The following is a 25,860-nucleotide window of genomic DNA, read 5'->3' as shown; positions in this document are numbered from 1 at the left end:
AAGAGGAGATAAATTCAATTGAAGTAGTCTTCAATTAATTCATTAATTTGATGGATATTAAATAAACCACAAAAGAAACAGGCATATGCTGGTTTTGACTGTATAGCTTTCAAGATTTTTCAACTTAAGAATGAAAACTGGTTTCATTTACTGATCTGACCAGTTTCATTTAAATATTCAAATCTAGTGATCAGATGGGCTGCATAGTATTTGTCTTTAATTTTTTAAAAATGAGGCTACAGGTCCTCCTCTTTGAAACTCCATTTGTTAAAAATGACTATGTCTGTCCCTAACCTTTAGATTTCAGTAACCATAGTCATGAGATGAGAAAAGAAATTGGGGGCCTTCTTTGAAAATGGTCTTATAAAAAGGACCAGTTGAGAATAGGGGGGACAGCATTTAAAATTCAATAAAAAAAAAAAATAAGTAATTCTAAGTAAGGTCTGTAGCCAAACTCCTTAATTGTGATGCATTTGCTGAGTTCCCCTCTTCCATCGTCGGGCCTGCTCTGATGCCATATGGCCTACCATGGAACATTTAACTTGTCAGATATAATGGATTGTCCTGGAAGCAGATTTTTGCTTTGAGCACTCGGCTCCTTTCTTGCATTTCACTCTCAGCTCCAGGCTGCAGGTTGAAGGATTGTGGTGGAAATGCAAAGAAGAGACACACAGTTGATTCCCCTTAAGAGAGTGACCTATATGCCACAAAATTTTACCCACGTAAAGAGGCATTATCCCTGTCACTGGCCTTAGCAGGCTGCACGTCAGAATCATTTAAATTTACCCCGACTTAACAGATTGTGCAAACATTTCAGATTTGAGTGCTTAGGAATAATAAAACATCGTCATTTTAACTTATGCAGAAATAGTGTAGCTGTATCGCCAAAGGAATGAGTTTATTTATTGTGACCTACATGTAACCTAAACCACCTGGTTTGTAGATGCTGTAAATTAAGTTCATCTCTCAAGTCTACAGAGAATGTTAAAAAAAAAAAAATCACCTGATGGAGATGTTATGTGGCTTCATTGTTTTTGTTTGGTGAGTTGAGGTGAAGTTGACATGATCATTTATGTGGATGGACAAGTGGCAGTTAATTATTCTACCAGCTTTCCATCTTGAAACTTAAGTGAAAACCTCCCTTATAGCCTAACCTATTTGAAATTAGAGATGGAACATCCTGTGGATTTTTTAATCTTTATCTGTAGAAGGAAATAATATTATTTGATGTTGGTTGTCATTTGGTGCTTTCATGAAATATTTAATTTCTTTTCTTTTCAATTTGTGACATTGTTTCTGAAGTCACAAACTTAGAAAGTCCTAGGAGGGATTTCTGGCTTTTACATCTATAGGAAACCTTCCTTAAAGCATAAGCAGTGCCCCAGCTATAAATACTTGTACTTTCTTAGCTTCAAGGTACTATTCCGGTATAACCTGCTGTCACTCCAAAGCAAATGCTGTAATACAGAGACCCCCAGAATAAAGAATTTATAATATAAATCAAGCACAAACCAGTAGAAAATAAGTAACTTATATATCTCAATTTAACCAATAAATGGTCCATGTTTGATTGCTCTAGGATTGTAAAAATTAATTAATAGATTTGTATACGACACATGGAAATACATACGCACTTAAAATTAAGACTCTGTATTTGCAAAGGGCAACTTCATATACTCACAAAAAGTATGTATGTTTATGTGTTAGAAATTTAGAATTTAATTTACTTCTCCTGCAAATTCATGTGTTATAGATAATTCCTGGTATAGGATTATAGAAACTACAGTGTAAGTGACATAAGGTCACTTACAAAGAAGAATTATTTCTTTATAATGAACAGCTTTCCATGAAGGAGCCAAGAAATCTCTATTAAAGTTGATATTTAATTATAAGAATGTATACTTATGTGTTTTAATACCTTTCTTATTAATACTAAATTGAGCACATTAGTTTTATTAATGCCACTGATATGATCCCCAGCCACCATCCACCCCCACTCCCCCCACACACACCCCCACACCCCCAGTTCAAATTTTGGTCAGGTTTAGTGCTGAATGAGTTTGGGGAGCGCCTAGCCATAGCCAGTTCTCATTGGGGCATGCGTGCCCTCTGCTGGCTGCTCAGATCTGAACTGACTGGATGTTCTAAGGGGTGTGCATGACTCTTAATTTCGTTTACATTTCAGATTGGTTCTCTCTATCTCTCTTTTTATTTTTTTATTTTTGTCTTGTTTGCAATTTCACACAAATCCAATATTTGCAGTTATTATAGAGTTGTAGCTTAATACTGAGTATGGCAGCTACCTTGCTTTTATGTGGAAATAAAGGTTTGTTTTGGTAAATATATACATTTTGGGGATTTGTTTCTGCTTAAACTGACTTGTTAAAGTTCAGAGAATATGTAAAGTATATGCCACTCTTGAATTTTTAAGTGGTTGATTTCATATTGCTATTAATCCTAATTTCATTGCTTTTCTCCCACTTCCTGGCCCTGTGACACTTAAGAAGAGTTCTTGTTTGACTAAGTTGAGAATGGAACTTAAAAGGGCTAAACTATTGAAATTTTGAAATATGACCATTTGTGTGTAATGGATGTGGTAGGCAATCCTGGGCTGAGAACTCCCTGTTATAGTTGACAGTTTTCATTTGCTTTGCCAAGGAAAATTAGCGTATATTACAGCTGAATGTTTTTTAAAGGCATTTTTGGGATCCCTTCAGACCAATGTAAGCTATCCTTTCCAGCCGATGTTGGGAGTGGTAGTTTGAGGGGGAACTTTGGTTTTGTTTTGTTTTAGGTTGTTGTTAACAGAATGTGAGATGTTAAAGGAACAAATCACTGGTGGTCTCTTTATGCCCAGATGACCAGGCTAGAATAGTCAAGGGCATTTTCAGAGGGATCACCCTTACTCCTCCACCATTGCTAGGATTGAGAGTGAAAGTGTCCATGGGGCCTGGTAGGTGAGACCAGAGCTCTGCCTAATGAACATGTCTTAAAAATATGAACAACCTTTGTTGACAACATTCCGTCCAATTCTGGATAATGGAATTTTTTTACAAATGATTGCAGTATAACTCTGAGATGAAAAGACTTGACTGATTCAATTTTGTATTATTTACATGTAGAGGACACTTTAGACCTCTACAGTCCATTGGTCTAACATTGAAATTATCTCTAATATATAAGCAAAGCCATCTGAACTCCCAAGGCAACTATCCCAAACATAGAATTATCAAAGAGCTTAGGGCTAAGGAAGGAGGAAAAAATGTTATATATGTTTTTGCCAGTTTTCCCTCTTTCTAATCTTAGGTTCTAGTTACCTTAAAATTTATTTTGCATAAGTCACATTAGTATCGGTTTTTAAAAATTTTTTTTTATTTATTTGACATTGTGAAGTGAGTGCAAATTGTATTCTAACAAATGAGTTTCCACTAAGTATGTTGGCAGCTTGTAGGAAATGTCACATGCACATCTTCCCTGATCCACCTTATCCTCGTGAGGTTGTGTTAGGTGCCTTTTCTCTGTACTTTTCCTCCTTACTGCCATTACTCCCTTTAGCAGTGGATGTAATGTGCTTGCTTCCTAGTATGTCAAACATTTACCCTGGCGTCCGTGACTGACTTCCCAGTATCCAGCACATGGTACACAGAAAGTACCCAACAAATGCTTTCTTTCCAGAGCTCATGTTTTTTTCTAGCTCTTTCATAATTATTCAGACGATTTTTTTTGCAAGTTTTAGAACTGAAAATTGCCACCTGTAAACCTATATTACATGTAATGTGTTTTATTTTCTTGCATATTTTTGATAGGATGAGGTCATTCTTTTGACCACCCCCCATCTCCTTTCTCCTTCCCTTTCTTCTCCCTGATCACCCTTCCCTCTGCCTCTCCCCTTCCTTCCTGTGTTCCCTGCCTTCCTCTCTTGATTTAGTCATTCTCATACATTCAGTAATTATGAACTTGTTTTCCTTAACCCTCACAGTGTGGGACTTGCTGGTCTGCGTAATTTTATCTGTAAACCATCACCTTCCTTTAACAGTAGCTTGTACCACAGGGTAGTCAGCCTCCAGTACTTGGGTCCCATTTATCTAACAGTGTGATTGCTGTGGGACCCTTCTAGTGATATTGATCTTGAAGAGTGGACTTGGCTCAAAATGCATCATTTTTCTATACATCTATAAATCTAATGGTCAGCAGTCTTCCAATGATTAACAATCTGCTGTATAAATTCTCTGAAATGTGTTTTGATTTCTAGACTGTTTTCCTCCAACTTCTCAGTAGTGTATTTCTACAGAATATAGACCAATTGTAATTCAGTACTAAGGCTAGAGAAATGATCGTTTAATATGTTACAGATACATATGTAAGTGACATTTGGATTATTTTCTGTCTAGCAGTAAGCATGTTACATATACGTGTGTGTATATGTGTGTGTGTATATCTAATACATATATGTATTACATATCTGCATATACTATCTAGCAGGGGATCTTAACTAGGGATCCTTGGACCCCCAAGGGTTCTATGGAAAGATTACAGGGGGCACGTGAGCCTGAATTGAAGAAAAAATCAACTTGTTATCCTTATTTTCTCTGACCTCTAACTGAAATCTAGCATTTCCTTCACTTATGAATGTGTGCAATAAATAAATTACAGTAGTATTCACTTTACCTGACTGACAAAGGGGTCCAAGGAACAAAAAAATGTTAAGAACCCCTGCTATATGAGAAGTCTTCATGATCCCCCTCCCATCCCCTTTATTTTTTGTGCAGTCTTGAGTATCATATCAAATGCATATAGTATAAGGAATCATAATTGTTATATTCTTTTTAGTTGTAAGCTCAGTTTGAAAATTGGGGCCATTGCCTACATGCACAATGCTAAAATACCTAATTTTCCTTGTAGACACTCTTTATAACGAGCCTGACACTCTTTCCCTTGTTTTCTGTTCCACTGTATCTTATTCAGAGTTGTATTATTATTTTTGTATTTATTATTACTAATACTCCATTTCAATATGCAGTTTAATGATCAACAAATAATTTACTCCAGGTGATTTGTGCAGTGAAATATGGCTGCTGATTTTCTTAAAATTTGTTGATAACTTACCAAGAAATTTAGCCAGGCAGCCAATTCTTACTCCTATGATGGTGTCTTTCCTGGATCCAGCCAGAATTCTTCCTCCAAAAGAATCAAGGGCCATGTTCACTCCCTCAGCGTGAAGTTGTAATAATGCATATTACTTGAGTAGAGCACGGTCAGAGGAGAATCAATGGGTGGAAGGACTTTTTAAGATAACGATCCTGGTAAGATGTATTCGAGACTGAAGATGGATTCTATACGTGACTTCTGTGTTTGGAATCCTAGAATGGTCAGAGGTGCCTTCGGAGCAGAGCAGGTCAGTGCTTCTGTTGCTTATTAGAGGAAACTAATGGGTAACGTGAAATTAATTTCTTTAAAACAGCCAGTCTTTATTAGCGAAGATGAACAAATTTGAAGGCCAGCGCACTGCCAGAAAAAAAAGGTTTCTCTAATCCATGAAATGCAATTGTCTGAAGGGGCACTGGAGATCAACAGTTTCATTTTTTTAAAAAATCCCATTAATAGGTTGGATCAAGCAGTAATCTGTTTTTTTGTTACCCACCAGGTTGCCAGGTTTATTGGAATCTCATCGAATGCAACTTTCTTAAAGAGCTGTGCCTCTCACTTAAATTGGTTATTCTTATCCCTGGCTTGTAGAATAACCAGTGGAATTTTATTTAAAAGAAAATAAGAGGGAGAGAATGCCAGGCCCCACTCCACTGAGTCCAAATATCTTGAGCTACAGAACCCAGGAATCTGTTTTTAAGAAAAGTCTTCCGGTTGATTCTCAGAAGCAGCAGGGCTTATATTAGGCATAGAATTAAATTTTGAAGAAATGCTTTCCCCACGCCCATTGTGTGTCCTCCTCTTTGTCTATGATACAGTTATATTATTTCTGCTTGCTTTGAAACCATTAGTATGTATGGCAAGATGAGCTTTTTCATTTTTGTATTAAAAACAATTATGTTCTTTTGAATAAATAATGAACTTTTGAATGGATACATTGTTTCTGCAGAGGTCAGACATCTCATTACCTGTCTTGGTGGCCAGACCCAATTGTCCATAGGCACAAACTGCAATAAAAAAATATAACATAGGGTAGGCAGTTATATTTAGCTATTATCCACATAAAACCAGTGGCAAATTCCTCAATAGAAGAAAGAGGAATGATTTTGGGGTTGCCCTTAGTCCTTCAAGTCTCTGGGGGACCCTTGTACACATTGCTGATTCAGAAAATCATTACTCTGGTGGCTCAAGTGGTACTTTAGTGGCCTTAAAGAGTTATTTGACACACCTCCCCAAACAGCTAAGTTATCCCCATGATTATGTTGATTAATTGCACACTCTGTGGAATTAGTGTTATTTTCAATGAAAGATTTTCCTGCATTTGGAAAAGAAAGCATAAAACTCATGTGCTTTAATTTGATAATGTGTGCGCTTCTCCTAAGCATGACACCGAGTGAGGGGATTATTTTGACTGCTGTTGTCTAGGGCACATGAAATAACCTAAGGCACTGTTTTTCTTCTGCATTGGGAAGGTGGTTTTTGGAATACCCAGAGGATGATCTCTCAAAATGGTTATCAATTCTAACATTTTCATCCATCAAAGGCATTGAGACTTCTTTCTGACTTGCTATGAGTTGAATTAAAATTATTTTGGGGGAGGTTGTGGTAGTGATGAGGCAAGAGGAGTAATGTTTGTTAAACCCCAGTAAATACTGGTAATGCATCTAGAATACCCCAAAAGGAGTTGGCATATGGTACAAAAGAGCTTTGGTACTGGAATTGGAAGTTTATATTCTAGCGTCATCTCTTAAGCTTATATAACATTTTATATCTGTATAAACCAGTTACACTTCCTGAATATTAGTTCTCTTATCTCTAAAAATAGGGATTAAGATGCCCATCTAATGGGTTCCCTGGGTGGGTTGTCTTAAATAATGTAGCTTCAATGACTTTGCATAGTATAAAGTGCTTTACAAATGCTAACTTGTACATTCAGTATAGAATTGAATATAGATTCACATAGCCCTCTAAAATAAAGAGTTTTGATGATGCCTCAAGATACTCAGTATATCTGGGGTTTTAGTACACCCACTATTTTAAAGGCAGTATAGTTCATTGACAAGGTGAAGTGAATTAGTGATGAAAGACAACCAAATTGCATAGTTTTCCAACAGGATCAGAGATATAGACCATTAGTACAATATTCTATTTTTATGAATTAAAGAACAGAAATGAAAGAGAGGGCTAATGCCAGTATATTCCAGATTAACAGCTAGCTTCCTATAGCCCATTATCCCTTGCTCTAAGCAGTATATCTGGTCATCTTCCCCCACCCGCCTTTCTTCTATTTCAATTTTTGTCTCAATTTTGGAAGAAAGGGAGGAAGAGGATTTTTCAGATTGTGGAATGGCTAGTTTATTTGCTGGATTTAATTGAGTTGTAGTTCTTTTAGCATAAAATTTATTTTGAATTGGGATTTTTAAAAATGTTTTTATTATCTTTATTTTTCAAGATACATAGATCACACAAAATGTTACATTAAAAAATAGAAGAGGTTCCCATATACCCCATTCCCCACACCCCCCCACTCCTACCTCATCAACAACTTCTTTCATGAGTGTGGTACATGCATTGCATTTGATGAGTACATTTTGAAGCCCTGATATACAGCACGGATTATAATTTACATTGTAGTTTACAGCCTCCCCCAGCCCATTCAGTGGATTATGGCAGGATGTATAATGTCCTGCTTCTGCCCCTCCAACATCATTCAGGACAACTAATGCCTGTGGATGAAGAGACAGTTGTCCCAGTACAGTAAGATTCTGTAGGAGAGAACCAGTGCTCTACTCTGCATTTTAGAAATAATAAGAATAATATCAGCTCCTGCTTTCCTATAACCCCAGACTCCCACATCCAAACTGGGATCAGGGATAATGAAAGTTGACCTACTAGCTGAACAGCAAGGGTAGGCATACCTGCTGAGTTCTGAGAGTATGAGCTGATAGAGACATCAGGAAAAAAAGCAGTCAAAAATATGGGGTTTTTTTTTGGTCAATTTAGATACTTTAAAATTCAATTTTTAAACTTATTTATTTGATAAAAATTCCCAGCATGTTAACCCCGTACATTCTTAGTGCTAAGTTTTTTTTTTTGTTGTTGTTTTTTAAATAGTAGTTCCTAAAGTTTTTCAGGACTTGTATTGATAGACAAAAAAGGTGGGGGGCAGATATGTGTGTTCAAATAAACTTTGGGAACATTGGATTAAAGCAAATTAAATAAATATCTTCACTGCAGGACTTCTCAGAGCCTTTAACATGCTAAGATCCAATATAAAATTCCGGAAGAAGGGCACAGATAGATTGTAATGATTCCTAGATCTTTTAAATTAACATCCCTTTTGTTTTCTGGAGCTTGTAGTGTGGTTACTATTCCACAGAAGGCACTTGTGGGAGATGCTCTTCTATACTATATCATAATTGCCATTTTCTGCCATGTTTTTGTTAATTAGTTGCTTTGAGTTAACATGGAGATGGTTGCGGTTTTTTAGGAAGATGTCACCGATTTTGTGAATTTCATTTGTAAAGCTATAATATAAAGCACCTAGAGACCTTTTAGGAATAAAACACCATGTAAATGTAAATTATCACTACCTATAAGACACTACCATTAATTTGGTATCAAATTCATGAGTGTTTTGAGCTCTGGGATTTAAGGCTCTGCAGTACTGGGCCTCTAATTTCTTTATCATTTTTTTCAGTGTTTATATACAAGCAGCATAGCCTGACATTAAGAAAGCAGCCTTTAGAATCGCGCTCTGAGAGTTTGAATCCTGGCTTTATCAACCACTACCTATGTGGCATTGGCTGATGTTCTTGGTCTCAGTTTCCTCATCTGTAAAATGGTGGTTATATTACTTAACCTCACAGGTTTTTGTTGAGACTGAATAATTCACATGGAGCCCTTCAGAGAGTTGTTAATATGTAATAAACACTCAGCTACTCTTACTTTGGCAGGGGAGGAAAAAGAAGGCATGAAAAAGATGAAAGGGCTATAAAAACCTAACGTGTATTGTAGGAAACACTAAAAAGTCCAGATATTGTTTAATTAAGTAACCCTTTCAATAGTCAGGAAAAAAAAATCGGGTAACCAGAGGTGGATTGGGGTTGGGGAAGGGAACAGAGATTTATTGAGTCAAACATGTTTCTGATGAGTTCCCTAGTCTGATGCTGGGGAACAAAAGGCTCATTCTTCAGTTCCCAGAATGAGGATTAACAGTGAAACAGCCTTGCTTGGTATTGTCCTGCAGCATCAGATAGTTTTTCATCCAGGCTGTTCATATTCTGGTATATTCTGCTATATAGGTATTGCAGTGGTGGGTGAAATACCTATCATTTATATTTAATTTTTCAAGTGGCCTTTTAAGAATAAAAGGCTAGAAAGTGAAACTTGACCCTGTTATTTATTATCCTACTGGTCAACCACCAGAAGAATTGTCTATGACATAGCTTATCTCCAAAATTCATATTATTGATAAGTTGTTCTTGTTTGTCTCTAGCACTTTCCATGTGGCTTAAAATTACCATGCGTGTCCAGATATAGTCATACACCAAAGGAGATTCTTCTTAAAAGTATCCATGTGAGTTAAATGGACACCTGAAACCATTTTTCCTTCATGTAACATTTTCATTCTCAATCAGTCCCCTTGGCATTCCCTTATGATAGGGTATCATGGTGTTGGAAGGAATATGTAGGTCAAATGGTAAATAAGATAAAAATATAAAAAATATTGAATTTGGAGTACTATAGAAAATAGTTAACCGTACTGTCCCCCAGATTAAAAAACATTTTACCGTACTCTTCCTGGGAAAGTAAAATAAAGGATTATTGAATAGCTCAACAAAACTAATGGCCTTAAAAAACATGCAGCTGATATTTATTGCTTAGATTAGTTTTTCAAAGACATCTGAAGAAGCTAGGGAATCCGTTATTGATTGTCAATTGGTACCATTTTAGTCATCAAATTTAAATACAGGTTTTAACAGCCGGTGGGTTCAATTTGCACAAAACACATGTTGACTTTCTGGATTGTTTGTTCACGATAGATGCCGACTTTGTTCTAGAGAAGGGGCTGTGTGTTGATCTCCTTTGTCTCTAGGAGGATTGATTGACGGATGTTGTGTCTGCTCATTTACAGCATTTTTCTTGTTTAATTTAAAAAATTGTGACATGGTACTACATGTTCCTTGTATACATCATTTTTTTTCAGAAGAAACTTGTTTAGCCAATATGTCGACTTAGTTTATGAAATGCTCTCTATAGCTTTCATTCAGCCTTCAGTGTACTCCATTAGGTCATATCGTTCGTTTCATGCACGGCAGATCATCACCAGAAGCAAAATTTAGCATTTGGTCCTTTTAGGTATAAAAATGAATCAAATGCCTGACAAGATTTGTTTCTGATATATATTTCAGAACCCTGCCTCCTCCCTTATGGGCAAAGGACAAATGTTACTAACGGGTACTTTTAGTTTTTAAAATATGGACAACAGTACTCCATGCAGTAAAAGACTTGAGCGATTAATGCTACCCTTATGCCTCTTTTGAGTAGTTTTAGCCATGGGGCTTGGCACTGCCACCATTGTCTTTGTGCCAAAAAATATCCGCAGCGGCTGTCGCATTCTAGTACTAGAGGGTTGTCTCGAAAATTCCGCAGTAAATGTGCTGGGTTTGTTCATCGCTACTATCTTTTTTAAATATTGGAAAAACAGAATCGATGGCTCTTTCAAAGCTCCGTTGTGGTTGTGGGGTTGGGGGCTGAGTGATGAGGAATGCAGAAAGAGGAAAGAAGCTGTCCACGCCAGTCAGTTAGTAGAAGTGACAAAAATCCATGCCTGACAGAGTAAATGCAGATATTTAGGAGCTTTTGTGTTCATGAGCACAGATAGTTACTTTCAGATCCTAACCAAACATATTATCAGCACTCTAGAAAATTTTCTTATCTGAAACAAATGTTCCAGTGAATTTTAAGCAGAAAATCAACATCAGGACCACAGCTAATTTTTAATGGACAGTTTACACAAAAGATATATGTATTTTCCCCCTAGAAACCGGGGTATCATTTTAAAATGGCTGCTTTTCATCATTAAAAAATGATAGGAATAGATAAGTTATGTTTAAATGGTTCTTGGGTTTTATCTACACTCCCTGATTATTCTGCTCCCAAACAGGGTTCTGGGCTCTTGAGGCAGATTTATGGTTGAATTTGGGAACAAAAAGATGTAATAAAGTTAAAGGCTTACACTACCAGAATGAAATGTGTTCGCTCATGATCTCCAGAGCGATCTATTTGATGGTAAAAGTGGATGCTACAGATGAAATCTTTACAAGGAGCATAATCCTAAAAAAAAAAAAGTCCACCTCCCAGCCTCCTGCAGGCTGCGCTGCCTCTTTGGTACCTCACAGACTTCGACAGAGTCCTGGACGAGTGCCCATTGATGTCATGGAAACACTCAAATTACTGAGAATGATTCATGTCTATGCTGGTCTCTTATCCTCCCCCACACAAACAGGAGTAGATTTTTAACCCTGACAACTTGTAATTTGCAGTGGGTTTATTTTTGTATCTGGATAAATATTTTTTAACAACCAAAATTAAGATTAAGCAGTCTGTATCTGATATGATAGTAAAGAATGCTGGGTCCATGCAGCCACGGGTACTTTGGGGATTCTGCGCGGCGTGAATTCATATTCTTCTCCTCACCTCTCCCTCCTCCTGCTTTCTCTTCCTGCCCCCTTGCTCCTCCCCACCCCATTCTCTCTTCCTTTTTCTTTCTCTCCTTTCCTCTCTCTCCAATCTTGTTCTCTTCCTTTCTTTTAAAAATCCTTAGTATTTGCACTCACCTGCTAGCTCTAAAATAGTAGAGAGACTAACCTCAACTTAAGCACATGAGGTGGTAAAATTCCTGGTAGGAAAATTTCATTCTCTAGTTCTAGGTGCTGGACTTAAGTTGTGAAATAATACTGGGTGGTAAAATTCTGTAGATACTATCTTCAGTAATTCCTTCTAGAGAATAAAATAGATGACCTTTCTTTCTCAAACTGCATTTCACAATTCTGTTTTAACAGATTATCAAAACAGGATACTAGATGTTCAGTTTCCTAGGAAGTCAGAGCAAATTTTAATTTTCTATCTAATATTTTTTTCTGTCTGCCTGTCTCCCTACCTATCTACCTATGTGTCTCTTTACCTGTCTAGTTGTTAAAACAACTGAGTATTAGGTCAGAGTGAAATATGTGAAAATAATTCACTTTGGATAGCTTTTTTTGGCTATAAGAGCTTAAGGGAGAGTTTGTGTCTTTTGATAGTTCGTAATGATTGGCTCTTCTGTTAGTATTATTAATGAAGAGAAATTAAGGAGTAGAAATGCTTATATTTTACCTACACAGAAAAGTAAATACATCTGTGGAACCATTTTTGCTGCATATACAGGTGAAGGCGTCTTTTCTTCAATATAAAATCCTTACACAATGAAAGTTATTCCCTTAGATCTCACAAGACCAGCAGTCTGTTAAATGGTGTCCTGTTTCAGTGGAATTGAAACTGATATGGCATGATTTTATACTGAGCACTAAACACTATACCAGAAATGGGGAGCAGGGGGGTGTTTTCCCAAGTTTGAGATTTATTGCAATTGGTAGAAAAGGTAAGACTGGGGAGAGGGGGTTAATTTTAAGGCTCAGGATTGACTTTGATAGAAAACCAGCTTCCATTTTTTATATATAGTGACTTAGATACAAGTGAGCTTTGGAGCAGATAAAAGATTTGTTAAAGATTTATTCTTTGTGTGGTGTAAAGAAGGCATATTCTAATAACATTGTTGAACTAAACGATAAAAAATGACTCCTATTACTTTTAACATTTGTGTTAAGTTTGAGTTGAGAGGGGAGTATTTTGGTTGTTACATACTTAAGGAGGGATACCCATTCAGTCCTCCAAAATAATAGTTTTGAATTTTCCCAAATGGAAAAAAAGAATGGTAGTATCCTAGGTATAACATTCAGCACACCTTAACGCTATAGTCCCAAAAAAAAGCCGTCTCCTTCCGTATTGGATGGGACGAGACTGGTATTTTGGCACTGGGCTGTCCCACAGGTCCTTTTTTAATGATCTGGTATGGACCTGTTTTCTTTGACAACTCTTCATATATTATTTACTGAACTCTACTGCTTAGATCTCTTGTAATGTGATATTGTTTTCTTCCCTGCTTATTAGCGAGGCTAAACTTATACTTTGAAAAAAAAAGAAATGAACAATCTTTATTTCATGCTTAGATGTGGCCAAATAGCATGTGAGCCTCCATACATCTCTGTAGAGCAGTCTGCAGATAAAAATAGTGTTGTTAAAACTCGAACAAGACATTCACATTCAATGATCCCTTGTCTTGCTGGGTCCAGTGGTGGAATCTGAACTCGGGTTCAGAGTGCACTATTTTTCAGAAAACTTCTTTCTCAAATGTAAATTCCATCATCATCTTGATCATGATGGGATTTACTCCTGGGAAAGGGTGTTTAAAAGAAGGGGGGGGGAGGGGGAGAGAGAGAGAAAGAGAGAGAGACTCAGAATTTTGAATAGTTTCTTTGCTAAATTCACCATCTGGAGAGCCTGTGATTGATTAGCTCTGGCCTCACCATTAAGTGTCAATATAATCAATGGGAATTACTGTGCTAGGGTCATTACATAGATAATTTGCCTGCTGTGTAAATAAAAATGAAATTGTTTAAATTTTGTGAGAGAGAAAGAAAGTGAAAATAAGGAATGACAATTTGCTTGTTAGAGAAAGTGGAGGCCATTGGAATGACAGTTTTTGGAAGTGTGGAGCAGTTTGGCTAAGAATAGGAATGAAGGCTATTTTTTTCCAGTTTATCATAGCCAGAGTGAGGAAGTGTTCTTCCCTCTCTTGCTTGCACACATTGCGGCTAGTGTCTACTTTACGTATGTAAACATCGGGGAAGAGAATTAGATGTCTGGTACCTGGAGGAGATTTCTTTTTAAAGGGAAAAAAAAACACAATTTACTCGTTTTTGTTGTTTCTCTTGGCAGGTAAAACAGAAAGGGGCTCATACTCATCTTATGGGAGAGAATCAAACTTACAGGGTTGCCACCAGGTAAGTGAGAATCTCGGTTGTGGAAGGGTTGAGAGAATGAACCTGGTAAATCAGCTTGTTTTGTAAATCAGGTCATGCGTTTTTGATAGTGAGTCTAAGATGTGCTGTCTGCCGATGACTACCTCTTTTTAAAAAGTAATGAAATAACACAGAGCTTTAAACTAATGAACACCTCATCTTGAGAACTGCCTTCTCAGGACTAAATTCACTGGCTTGTTTTTATTTTTTAATCCATCAGCCGGTACCAGGGTCACTGTTTGCAAACCAGGGATGTCGGTTAAAGTGGTTCAATGTAAGAGTTTATTTACAGTTAAGAACTTAAGAATTTCTTACACTGGAAAAACATTAAGGAGCCATGTATCAGACCTGGGTTTGTGTGGCTATTGCCCTAAATTATAGTTTTCATAGGGGCTGTAGGATGTTGTGTGAAAACAGGGTTGTATTGAGGGATAAAAATGTCTGTGAAAATATGATTTGTTGTCCCTTTTTGTTTCTGAATTGTTTTTGGCTGGAAGTCAAGGCCAGCAGGCTAACAGCAAAGCCGTCTCAAGGGAAGCATGCGTCAGCTAGAAAAATAAGAGTACTTTAATTAAATAATAAAATGCCAGTGTAATACAAAGGTATAGCACGTGTGTGTTTGTGCCTCCGTGCACTCTGCATTTGCATACTTTTAACTCTCCAGAGAGAGCCCAGTTCTAAAAATACTAAATAATAGCCCAAAATGTAAGCTTTGTTTTAAGACAATTGAGTTTTTATGGATGCTTTCTTCTTAATTTCAGTATCGTTATTAATCTATGTTTAAAATTTTTTTTTTTTTTTTTTTTTTACGGTTTAGACATTCTTTGTATAAGAACATTGGTTTCTTACTTTGGAAAACTCTAGACAAAATTTAATAACCCTTTTTCATATTCAGAGCTCTCTACTGTTTTATTATTCACCCAAATAGAACGTGTGTTCTTTTTGTGCTGGAAAGGGAATGCTTGCTCTCTCGAACCTTCTGATCCTCCCAGTTTCTTTGAGGATGTCTGGGGGGTAGGGGGGGGATCCATTTTGAATTTTTAAACAACCTGTTTAATATACCCCTGAAAAAAATGTAAGCCAACATTAGTTTTCGTAATTAAATAGAGCCTGTGAAGGAAGCTTCTTTTACACATAAGTCATAGACGTAGAAAGTGCAGTTCTGGTGGGGATTTTTTTCTTCCGTATATATTTGCATTTTTAAAGTTTACTCCTTTGGTCTAGCGACCAAGTTAGTCATATTCAGCATCTAGAAGCTCTGCTGAGATGAAGTGAACGGTACTTGGTTAAGAACCCTGCGGCACAGGCTGCAGAGGGCAGTTCATGGCAGTTTGTTTGGAAAGAATTCTGCAGGAAAGAAATTTACAGCCATTCCAGTGCAGCGGAAACATCTTTGGAATGTGAGTGCAAATGTTCTGGGTAGATAGCTTGGGCGACCAGCCTCTCAGTGCTTTGCCCTGGTGGAAAGCTCTCTGTTCCTGCAACAGAGCCTGCTCCTGTGTATCTGGTTTCTGGGGGTCAAGGCAGAGGTCATTAGAGTTTGGGGGAGAAGAAAGTTGACAACATCCTTCCTTTCTGCAGCTGGTCATGGAAGAGGTCTCTGTTTTGGCTGGGCCTCTCTCTTTCTGGTCAATGAGAGAATAGGCTTCCTCGCCCCTGTATCCTTTCTTACTAATAGGAATTGGCGTGATTCCTCACAGACACAAAGATTTCCTCTGCTGAGTAAGCCCGAGGCCCCTTAACTTGTGAAAGCCTCATCCAGACCGTGTGAGTCTGTCTGTGTCTGTGCAGGGACACAGATACTCCCTCGGTTTGTGGGGAATACTTCCCTCGGGTGACACTGAAGTTAATATTTTTTGCAAATACAAGGTGAGATGAGAAGTGGCAAGGGGCGGAGGGTGGAGCAGAGGTGGACGGTCTGGGATGGCTGAATTTCTGGACCTTGGGAGGCTCGTTCTGAGACATTCATGTCCTGGAAAATTCTGTCGTTTCTGTGACCGTGACTGCAGATGCTTTGCTTGCAAAGTCTCGTACTGTCAGCGTGGAGTGTGGACAGTCCTTCCTTCTTATTTCTGCTTCGTGCATGTGAGTCTCGCAAGAATCAACTCTGCTTAGACTGTGCTCGGCATGGTCTCAGCAGTATCCCTCAGTGGCGTGATTACTGAAGGAGAAATAAGAGAGTGAAATTTCAGAAATTCCCTGATCGAGGAAAAGGGGGATGAAGATGAAAACTGTGCATAGTATGAATTTCTGCTTTCTGTGCAGTTCGAGAATAGAATAGGCCATAGAGTCTCTTCCAGGGAATCAGTTTCTCTTGTGCCGTTGTTCTTTGAATCCCTGTCTACCACACCAGCTATGCAAACCCTAAAGAAAGGCAGAGTCTGGGTATCTTGGGCTTCAAGGCTAAATAGCAGATCACAGCTGAAATGATTCCCCACTGTGTGACCAGGTGAGTGACTCTCATGGAGGGGATGCTTTTTTTTGACTTTATTATAGAGATGCTGAATGGAAAACCTTTAGATGTTATGCACTAAGGCGTGCCAAAGGCGGCATTATCATGTTATAAACATGTATCCCATGGACTTAAAAGGACGAGCAGTTTAACTTGCGAACATGCTTTTTCCAGTCCCACTAGTCTTTTATTTGATAGAGAAAAATAACAGTCAGCAACAGGTAGGGAAATGCTGGCCTAGAGGAATAAGTTAGGATTTTGAGATGTACATTGTTTCAAAATACATTTGGTCAAAAATATGTCCATTCTCTTTCTCATGTGGATTTAACACTAATAGCCATAAATATATGACTTTTTAAAAAGTGGATATTTTAGCAGAAAAACAAAAATCGGCATGGTCTTTATTACCAATTAAGTTTTTTTTTCCCATTAAAAACAGTAATGGAATAGTATGAATTCATCCATGCATATCCATATGAAATGGTCAGAAATGAGCATGGAAAAACATGAAATTGTAGAGAAAAAATGAACCAACAAAGAAATGTGACCAAATGAGCTTTTTTTTGTTGTTGTTCTTACTTAAATATGCCAAAATTAATTTAAATGAAATTGGGTTATGGAAATCACACCCAGATTAACATATTCTTGCCAAATTGCAACCTCATACTACTTTTACTGGCAAAGAAAATAAGATTTATAATGGAAAGTCTGACAGAAACTAAAATGAGTGGAAATAAAGTTTTTCTCACGATAGGCCGGCCTTAATATTATAGCCAATTACTAATACCAAATGGGAGATCATTGCAGATGACCACAGTGGAGGGAAATGTCATTTTGCTTTTTGGCCTTTTTTGCTACTTTGAATAAGGTGTTTGGCGATTACAAACTTTATTTATTTATTTATTTTTTTGGTGTGATTACTGTTTTTGAATGAGGTGGTATCAACATAATCTCCCATAAGTTTTCTCTTTAAATGGAATTTCACCATTGATTATCAGGAATTTTATTTTGTTTTATTTCATTTTATTCTGGGATGTTGCCTAAGTAAAAGCAATGTTTTTCAACTCTGACTTCATATTAATATCTCTTGGGCAAGATATGTTTGTAGATGTGTGCGCATGTGTATGTCTAATATACAGAAAGCTGGGCCCTACCTGAGACCAGTCAAATTAGAACCTCATGAACCGGTATCTGTGCTTCTCTAACAACTCCTCAGGTGATTCTAATAAACTGTGAAGTTTAAGAATGACTGATCTGTGGGAATCTATTCTATTTGAAAGACTCGTATTCAAAACCTGGCATTACTATTGACCTTGAAAAAGCTTTTAGACTTCTTGCTTTAACTTGATTGTTGAAAGCATGGAACTGTATTGCATATGCACTTAAGTCTGTGAAATTTAGCAATATAGTGAAAATCAGTAAGGTGCCTCGAAATCTTTATAGAAAATCCCACAAATGAATTGTCCCATCCCGTATCTTATTTTCTCTGGTGAAGTCCAAGACTTTAACCTTATCAAAGTTTTTTTTTTTTTCCTTCTCATCAAGTAATCAAGTAGGATCGTTCTGGTAAAGTTACGTGATGTTTAGGTCTTAAAACTGATGGGATTTAAAATAGGCCTAATCTTCGATACCGTTATTAAATTCCAGAAACTTTGAAACTGTAGAGGAAACAGATGATCTCTATAAGATTTAACTTAGTTTGCTCATAAACCTAGTCATTTTTGATTCATTAAAATTAAACACCATAGAGTTGATTCTGAAACTAAATTACACATTTAAGAACAGATTTTTTCTCTTTATTTTTATTATACATGTGGAGTTACAAGTTGCTTAATTCTAGAACTTTTGACCCCTTTAATTTTTTTCTTATCTAAAGTCTAAGTGGAAAACATGTGAGCAAAGAAGGCACAGAATCCTTTTGACTCTTCTCAGTTAAATGCCTATATAGGCCTTGGATACACAGAAAATATCTTGTTTTTTAATTTGATAAGTGTGTTTTACTGTTGAGCTAAGTGCATAGTAATTCGGTTCAGGTCCTATGCATTCTTTCCTGGGAGCGCTCCTCTCGAAGGTCCCAGTTTTATAGAGCCTTAGCACAATGTTCTTTCCTTCATCGTGCTTTTTAGAATTTGCCCTTTCTTGTAAGTTTGTTTAATGCTGGTTTCTTCTAGTATTCTGCAAACTCCCGGAGAGCAGTGACCTTGTGGGTTTCATCTAGCACAAAGTACCCTGTGCCTAGCAGAGTGAGGACCAGGATGACCTAACTGTGATAACCTAATGCTTAGTTCACCAGCATCACTCTCGGAAATCATTTTGAGAGGATAAAATCTGAAAGGTCATGTATTGAGAACCTTATAATGAACATCTTTTTCATGCCTACGGAGACCATTCTGTCTTCCAAAGAACTTCAAAGAAAAAGTCCTTTGCAAGTCCTTCTTTCTCAAGTGCTGTACAGGCCTTGGAAAGACACAGATGTCATAGGGTAAAAAGTTACTTGATTTTTGCAGGACTGAGCCTTGCTCAGTGCTTAACTGGCCTAAGGCTATGTGTCCTTAAAGGCACGAATCAGCAAACTCATAGATTTTCTGTGTTTCTGGTGGGTGTGTTGTTGGAACCAAAAGGCGGAATGCAAGCCTGACCATTTTGAATTTGTCAGTGTGGAGAATGGGACGGAATCTTTGAAATAATGATGGTTTCAGACCTGCGCGGCCAGGCCCTACAGCACTGTTTTTGGATAGCTGCTGGTTTGCCTTGGGGATGGCTTTGGGTACACTCCTCTCTCATCCACCACCCAGTGCTCGCTGAAGGAGAGAATGGATCCATTCTTGCACTGCGTTGTTAAGCAAGAATTTTTGACTATCTAGTAATTTGTTAGGTACTAAGGAGAAAAATGAAAGGCAGCTTGTGCATATCTACGCTTCAATCCCACCAGTAGCTTTCTGGATATTAAGGAGGAGAATCGAGCTCCATTTGCTCCATTTTAAATTTAATTTAATTTTTAAAAATATTTTTACCTTTTGATGCAATTATTTAAGCACTCAGAAAATATTAAAAAATAATAAAATGAAATGCCATATACTCACCACTTAGGTTAAAGTTAATATTTGCTGTATTTGCTTTATGTGCATATAATGTGTGTATATGTATGTATATTTCAGTGAACCATTTTTAAGTGGCAGGTATAATAGAATTTCATCTCTAGATGCTTCTGTGTGCATATCTAAAAATAAGAATGTATGCCTACCTAACTAAAATACTGATATCACCCCTGAAGAAATTAACAATAGTTTCCTAATCTAATACCCAGTCCATATTCAGATTTTCTAATTGTCCCTGTGAAAATGTCTTCAATAGCTTTTTTTCTTTTTTTCAGACATTGCGTTTATGCATGGTATTTGGTTGCTTTGCCTCTTTAATTTATTTTAAACTAGAGAGGTTCCTTTATTTCCCCCCGCCCACCACCTTTTTAATGATACTGATTTTTGAAGAGACCAGGCCAGTTTTCTTATAAATACCCCTCTTTCTAGAATTGTCTGATTTTTTTCCCCTTCTCGTCTTGTTTAATTCATTCCTTTATCATTTGTCTTACTTTTAAATTGAAAATTAGGTCCAAAGACCTGTTCAGATTCAGGTGAAACATTACTGGCTTGAGTATTTCATAGCCGATGCTGAGTGCTGCCCACTGCATCCCATCAGGAGGCACAGAACTGCAGGGTGTCCTCCTGGGGGGGCTGCTGACTCTAACCCCTGGGTGAAGTGGAGCCCTTCAGGCCTTTCCGTTGTAAAGATGCCATTTCCCTTTTGCAAGTAGGAAATTACCTTTGTGGTGATATTTGTTACTGGGAAAATAAATAACCCACTTCCCCCAAAACTTTTGGCCCAATGGTTTTAGCATTCATTGATGATCCTTGCCTGAATCAATTAAATAATTGATAGAGTATTTCAAGCTGGTGATTTTTAAAAATTCCATCATTCTTGTACATTTATAGCTGACATTCTTCTGTAGAGAAGAGAGTTCTTCCATTGCTCATTCTAGCACCATCAATTCTGGGCTTCATACATGTAGAAGTGTACCTTCAATAATCCTGTTTTAAATATGTTTCCTTACCTGGAGGATGTTGAAAGTGTTAAAGTAGTCTTCAGATCTCGAAAGATACATTGATAGAAAATAGTTACTGCTCAGGCCTATGGTCAGAAAATATTCAGTGACAGAAGAAGGAAATAATAGTAGGTATGTTATCTGGCAAAATAACTCTAGTACTCTTTTTCTGAAATTTGGAACGTTATGATAATCTTAGTTCCCCTAGCTGTTAGATTAATTTTGCATTAAGCCCTGGAGTTTCCCTAAATTCTCATGTTGCCTTTCTGTTTTAGTAATTACTATTAAACCTCTCAAAGGTTGCCCACTGGTCCCTGGCCATGACTCTCGTGGATTGCTGTGGTGTTCTGTAGAGTTGCTCTGTCAAGGGTCAGCTAGATGGAGGACCCAATCCTGGCCCCAGTCCTTTCACAGCTCAGATGTGACTAGTGAGTGGATGTCTCTAGGAAAGCTGGGAGCTGATATTAGGTGCCTCTATCAACCTCTACGATGAGTATTATTAACTTCTGAGGAGGAAAAGTGCACAACCCAAGATCACTCCAAGTAAGTTTCAGTCACAGGCTAAGTACTCTAACACATCTAATTTCAAAGCCAGTGCTTTTCCAACTTGGTTTCTCTGCCTCTCAAGCCCATGCTGAGGTTTTTAGGCTCAGAGGTGAATATTAGATCCTATCCAGAAAACCACTTTTGGTAGATTCCAGGCTTGCTGGAGATTCTAGGCCTAAAATGGTGCTGAGAACATGGTAGTTTTTCAGTTAATGACTGTTACATAAGATCAAGCTATGTGGAAAACAGCCAAGAGTGGGGACTAGCCCAGGATGAACTCAGATCTGTTCAGAGTTGACCAGGACTCTGATCAGAGTTGGTGGAGAGAGGCAGAGGGAAGGGTGGGCAATGCTGCTTCTGACTTCCCAGCCTTTTTTACTTAATAATCTGTTCTATAACATCTTCAGAATCAGTATGTATGATTTCTTTAAAACCAAGGACGATTTCCTGGGAAAAGACTACGGTAAAATATGCCCATTTGCATTTCAGCAAATTTACATTTTGGCACTAGCACAAATGTTTTCTTAAAAACATGTAAATTGTATTTTGGCCTTGCTTTTTGTACAATGCGGGTAGCACGTGGTTTGCTACTGCATGACTTTGGATTCATTTTAGTTCAAATTATTGCTCCATCGAAAACACAAGAAATACATAGAGCAAATGTCTGAAATGGCACCTTTAGCAGCCTCTTAAGTGTGACCCAGTAGTTTTTCAATTAGGGCATTTAACACGCTTATGAAATATATGAAATGACTTAATATGTGTTAGAAGCATAGGTAAGTTTTATATAGCAGGACAGCTAGTGCATAAAAAGTCATTGAAATTGCTTTGAGATGATTTATGAGACACCAAAGAAATGGACTCCTAGTATCCAAATTGAAATTTCACCAGGATCTTGGGATTAACTTTTCTTCTCTTATGAGAAATATTAAAGGAATTTTAATAACCACAAGCAATTAGGACTACAGTTCTTCATCTTTATATGTTTGATACGTAAAGAGAAAGGGGAAGATGAATTAATAACTAAACAGAAATAATTAATTTAACACTGAGATATACTTGATTAAATTCAGTGTTTCAAAGTGTGCGTGCACATCGGGTAGAAAGCAGTCCAGCACTGCCCTGTAGCTTCTTCCTAGAGGAAAGGCAAGGTACAATTTTAACTTTGCAACATGAAATGGCAGGAATATTTATATCCTTGTCTAAGATCAGGCTGGCTATTATTCCATCATTGAGGAAATGGCTAATGAAACTCTTAAAACTGAACCAAAAATTTAAAATATGGGGAACATTAAGAGATACCCACAAATCCCCATAATCTGGTGTGAAGGATTTACCAGAGATATTTTCTAAATAAACACTTCAGAAAAGAACAGATATTACTGAGGCTGCTGTGCCAGATATTGATAACCTGCTTAGAAACCAAGAATCCCATTCTTTGAAAAATTATATGTGTGCTTTGGCTGTTTACGTGGATTTGTTTGCAGGGCGCTTTTACTCACAGATAAACTAGCCTGAGCCTTCTGCAGCATGGATCTTTTATGTTCAGTGTGTTATTTCTTGTGTAAGTGAAGTAGTTTCATAGTGAGGAGAAAACAGGCAAAAATACTTAGCTGCATGTGCTTAGAAATCTAAGACACAAATATTATCATTTTCAAAATGTGGCACTTTAGTGGGACCTTTCAGCCTTAATAAAAGGAGAAGTCAACCTTTGGCAGTGTAGCGATCTTTAATCTGGCGCTCCACCAGATTTTGTTGAATAGAGTGTATTATCCGTTATGTTCTTAGGGTTCTTAATGATACCGACCTGTCCCTTATTTCCATTTGCTCTCCTTTCGAAAGATGTCTTCCAGTGAAGATTTTCTATGATTAAAAAAATTACCAGATAGAGCCCACTTTCAACCCAGCTCAAAACCATGTTTATGTGCATTTGGGACAACAGCAATTCAGTGATAAGAAAATCATTAAGGAAGAACACCTCACTGAGATTTTCAGGCAGTGACCATCCTCCCGAGCTGTGGACACGTAGGTCTCTGGATGGCAGGGTTTGACCGTGCATGCACGCGGAATAATCCAAGCTCATTTGTACTGCGGTAATGAACAGCAGGGCCCTGAATCTTTTCCGTTTTATTGGTATTGTATACAGTAAGTTATTAAATTTCATCTCTGTAATACACCTGCAGTTAAATAACAAAACATTGCTGCACTTAAGGAACATGTGTGTGTGGTACTGTGCCCTCCCCCATCATTTCAGCCCCCCCCCAAACAGCTGCTTACAGATTTCAAGATCCATTGTATATATTCCCCTGAGCCCACCTCTAATAATCGAGACACATCTGCCATTGCAGTATTATAGGCATATGTAGTTTTATTGAAAACTATACCTGTAAAAAAATTAAATAACTCCTACCTCAATTAAATTGGCAAGCTACCTTTTGCAAAGATCATATTGCAGACCTCTGGAGACCCAATGAGTTCATTTCATTCTTATGTTACAAATCACTAAATTCCTTATTTTTGTTTAGCCAAATAGCTAGCTTTTCTTATTCTTTCATGATAAGTCACTTTCATCTATTATCACTTTTTTCCTTCTCTGCTTGTCTTTATATATATATATCTAAAAAATACCATGCAAGCTATATGAACCAAGCATAGAGAGTCTGGCTATAATAAACACAGGATAAAGTCAAAGGGAAAGGACCTTAACATGCAACTTAACTCTGAATTTGTTTACTGTGTCAGCATAAGGGTTACAAAATCAGGATCAAAATATTTGTTCTTAACTCATCTTGTGCTTAGACACTTTTACAACCTTCCTTGAGATTTGTGTGATCCTCATAATGACAGACTAGGAAATAATAGGAAGAGGGAAACAGTTATTAAACCATATAAGACATATGCAGGTTGATTCCTACTGGATTTAAACCCTTAACACTTACTTTGTGTTATAGATTTGGTCAATAATGGGCACCTATAAAATAGATTTTATGCAAAGAAGGACTAATAGTAAAAAATATTCTGTGTCACAGAAATGTTTCTTAGCATATCCTTATTTTTACATATCTATCCCTAAAGTTATGGAGGGTGTCTATATATTTTTCATGGTGAGTTAATTATGCCAATAGTACCATGATCTAACCAAGAAGAAACGTTCATAAATTTGCTTCATATTACCATAAAAAAATCGAAAGAGAAGATACTCACTGTAGGGAAAGAAAAAATATATACCCTTATGGGAGAATAAGAAGGTTCCTCGTTGCATAGTTTCTTAGTAAGAAAGAATATTTTGTGTGATTTAAAAGGATTGTTCACAAATGGAGAGAGAGAGAGAGAGAAAGATGAATTCCTGTCCCAAAATGAGCATAAACAACAGAAAATATGTCCTCTGCTGACAGTCAAAAAGTAGATGGTTTCATAGGATGAAGTCACAGAAAAATATTAGATGATAGTTGCTGTAAAGTAGGTAGAAAACCAAGCAGCCGTATTGATAACATTCTGGATTAAAAATAGTCACATGTGTAAATAATTAATTTAATTTTTGATAAGAATAATGATTAAAACCAGTGGTCATTTGGCTCCAGTGGAAGTTACCAGGGCTCATGAGCTTACACCCAGTCTGTGTTCAGCTCGGGTATTTTCATCCCACTCATGGTTCACAGGGGTTTAAGATTTAATGGGGATAAAAGCCTGAGCCCTAGACTGAGTCATTGCTGATGAGTAGGATCCAGACATCAAAGAAATCAGAAGTCACAATTTTAGGAGGAGTTCAGCTTCTGTCATATATACTTTTGTCTCAAGAGAAAAGTACATCATTAATTCCAAGCAGACTTTTCAACCAGCACTCATGCAGCATTTAGGGAATGCAACTTCACTCAGTCCACACCACTCCCTTGGAGCCCTATCAACTGAATCTCCTCCTCCCTAGGTATGATTCTCCTCTATGGAAATATCTATTTACCATTACTTTAGAATTGTGAACTCTGTCTGTCATGCTGAGCTCTGCAACTCAGAAGTGTCATGTGTAGAGTGACTGGCATGATACAACATCAGTGGTGGTAAAAGATTTGCTCTGGACGGTGACATGTGACAAAGAAAATGTCAACAGCTGCCACTCACTCGTATGACATTGTCCTTCAAGACAATGTCCTTCTGGACCTCTGCCATTTAACTGTCTCAACCAGAGCAAAGTCACTTACATAGACCTCTTCAATTTAATCCTACTCCCACTTTGCTACCCAGTACGACTTGCTTACTTTTGATTTGAGGGTGCCATTTTGTCAATGGAAAGAACATTTAAGTTTGGGGTTTTACATATGAGGAAGTTGATTTTTCTTTGATGTATTTTACTTCTAGGAGAACTTGTTCTCTGTTGCCTTTTGCAGGTTACTCCTACATCCTATTAGTTCTATGACTCCAGACTCTTTTTCCATTTCAGATGTCAATACAAAGCAGATTTTCATCCCATTATATCTTAGGAAACTACACTATCCTCT

At 37.3% G+C, this 25,860-nt stretch overlaps 1 protein-coding gene across 23 annotated transcripts in view; it reads left to right on the top strand.

The window, feature by feature from the left end:
* TCF4 (transcription factor 4) overlaps positions 1 to 25,860 on the top strand; it is a 348,268-nt gene that overhangs the window by 166,301 nt on the left and 156,107 nt on the right. For 16 of the 23 annotated variants that reach the window (XM_023589219.3, XM_058277770.2, XM_004459850.5 and 13 more), the window contains one exon: positions 14,188 to 14,252. In XM_023589219.3, coding sequence (XP_023444987.1) covers positions 14,188 to 14,252 — 65 coding nt within the window. Of the gene's footprint in view, positions 1 to 13,888; positions 14,080 to 14,187; positions 14,253 to 15,724; positions 16,720 to 25,860 lie in introns of those variants that run through there. The other 7 variants (XM_004459857.3, XM_058277772.2, XM_004459858.3 and 4 more) reach the window with 6 other exon arrangements.

Source organism: Dasypus novemcinctus, chromosome 16 (assembly GCF_030445035.2).
Source record: "Dasypus novemcinctus isolate mDasNov1 chromosome 16, mDasNov1.1.hap2, whole genome shotgun sequence".
Classification (NCBI taxonomy): Eukaryota; Metazoa; Chordata; class Mammalia; order Cingulata; family Dasypodidae; genus Dasypus; species Dasypus novemcinctus.
The sequence above is the reverse complement of the archived record's forward strand: the minus strand, read 5'-3'. Positions and strand labels throughout refer to the sequence as shown.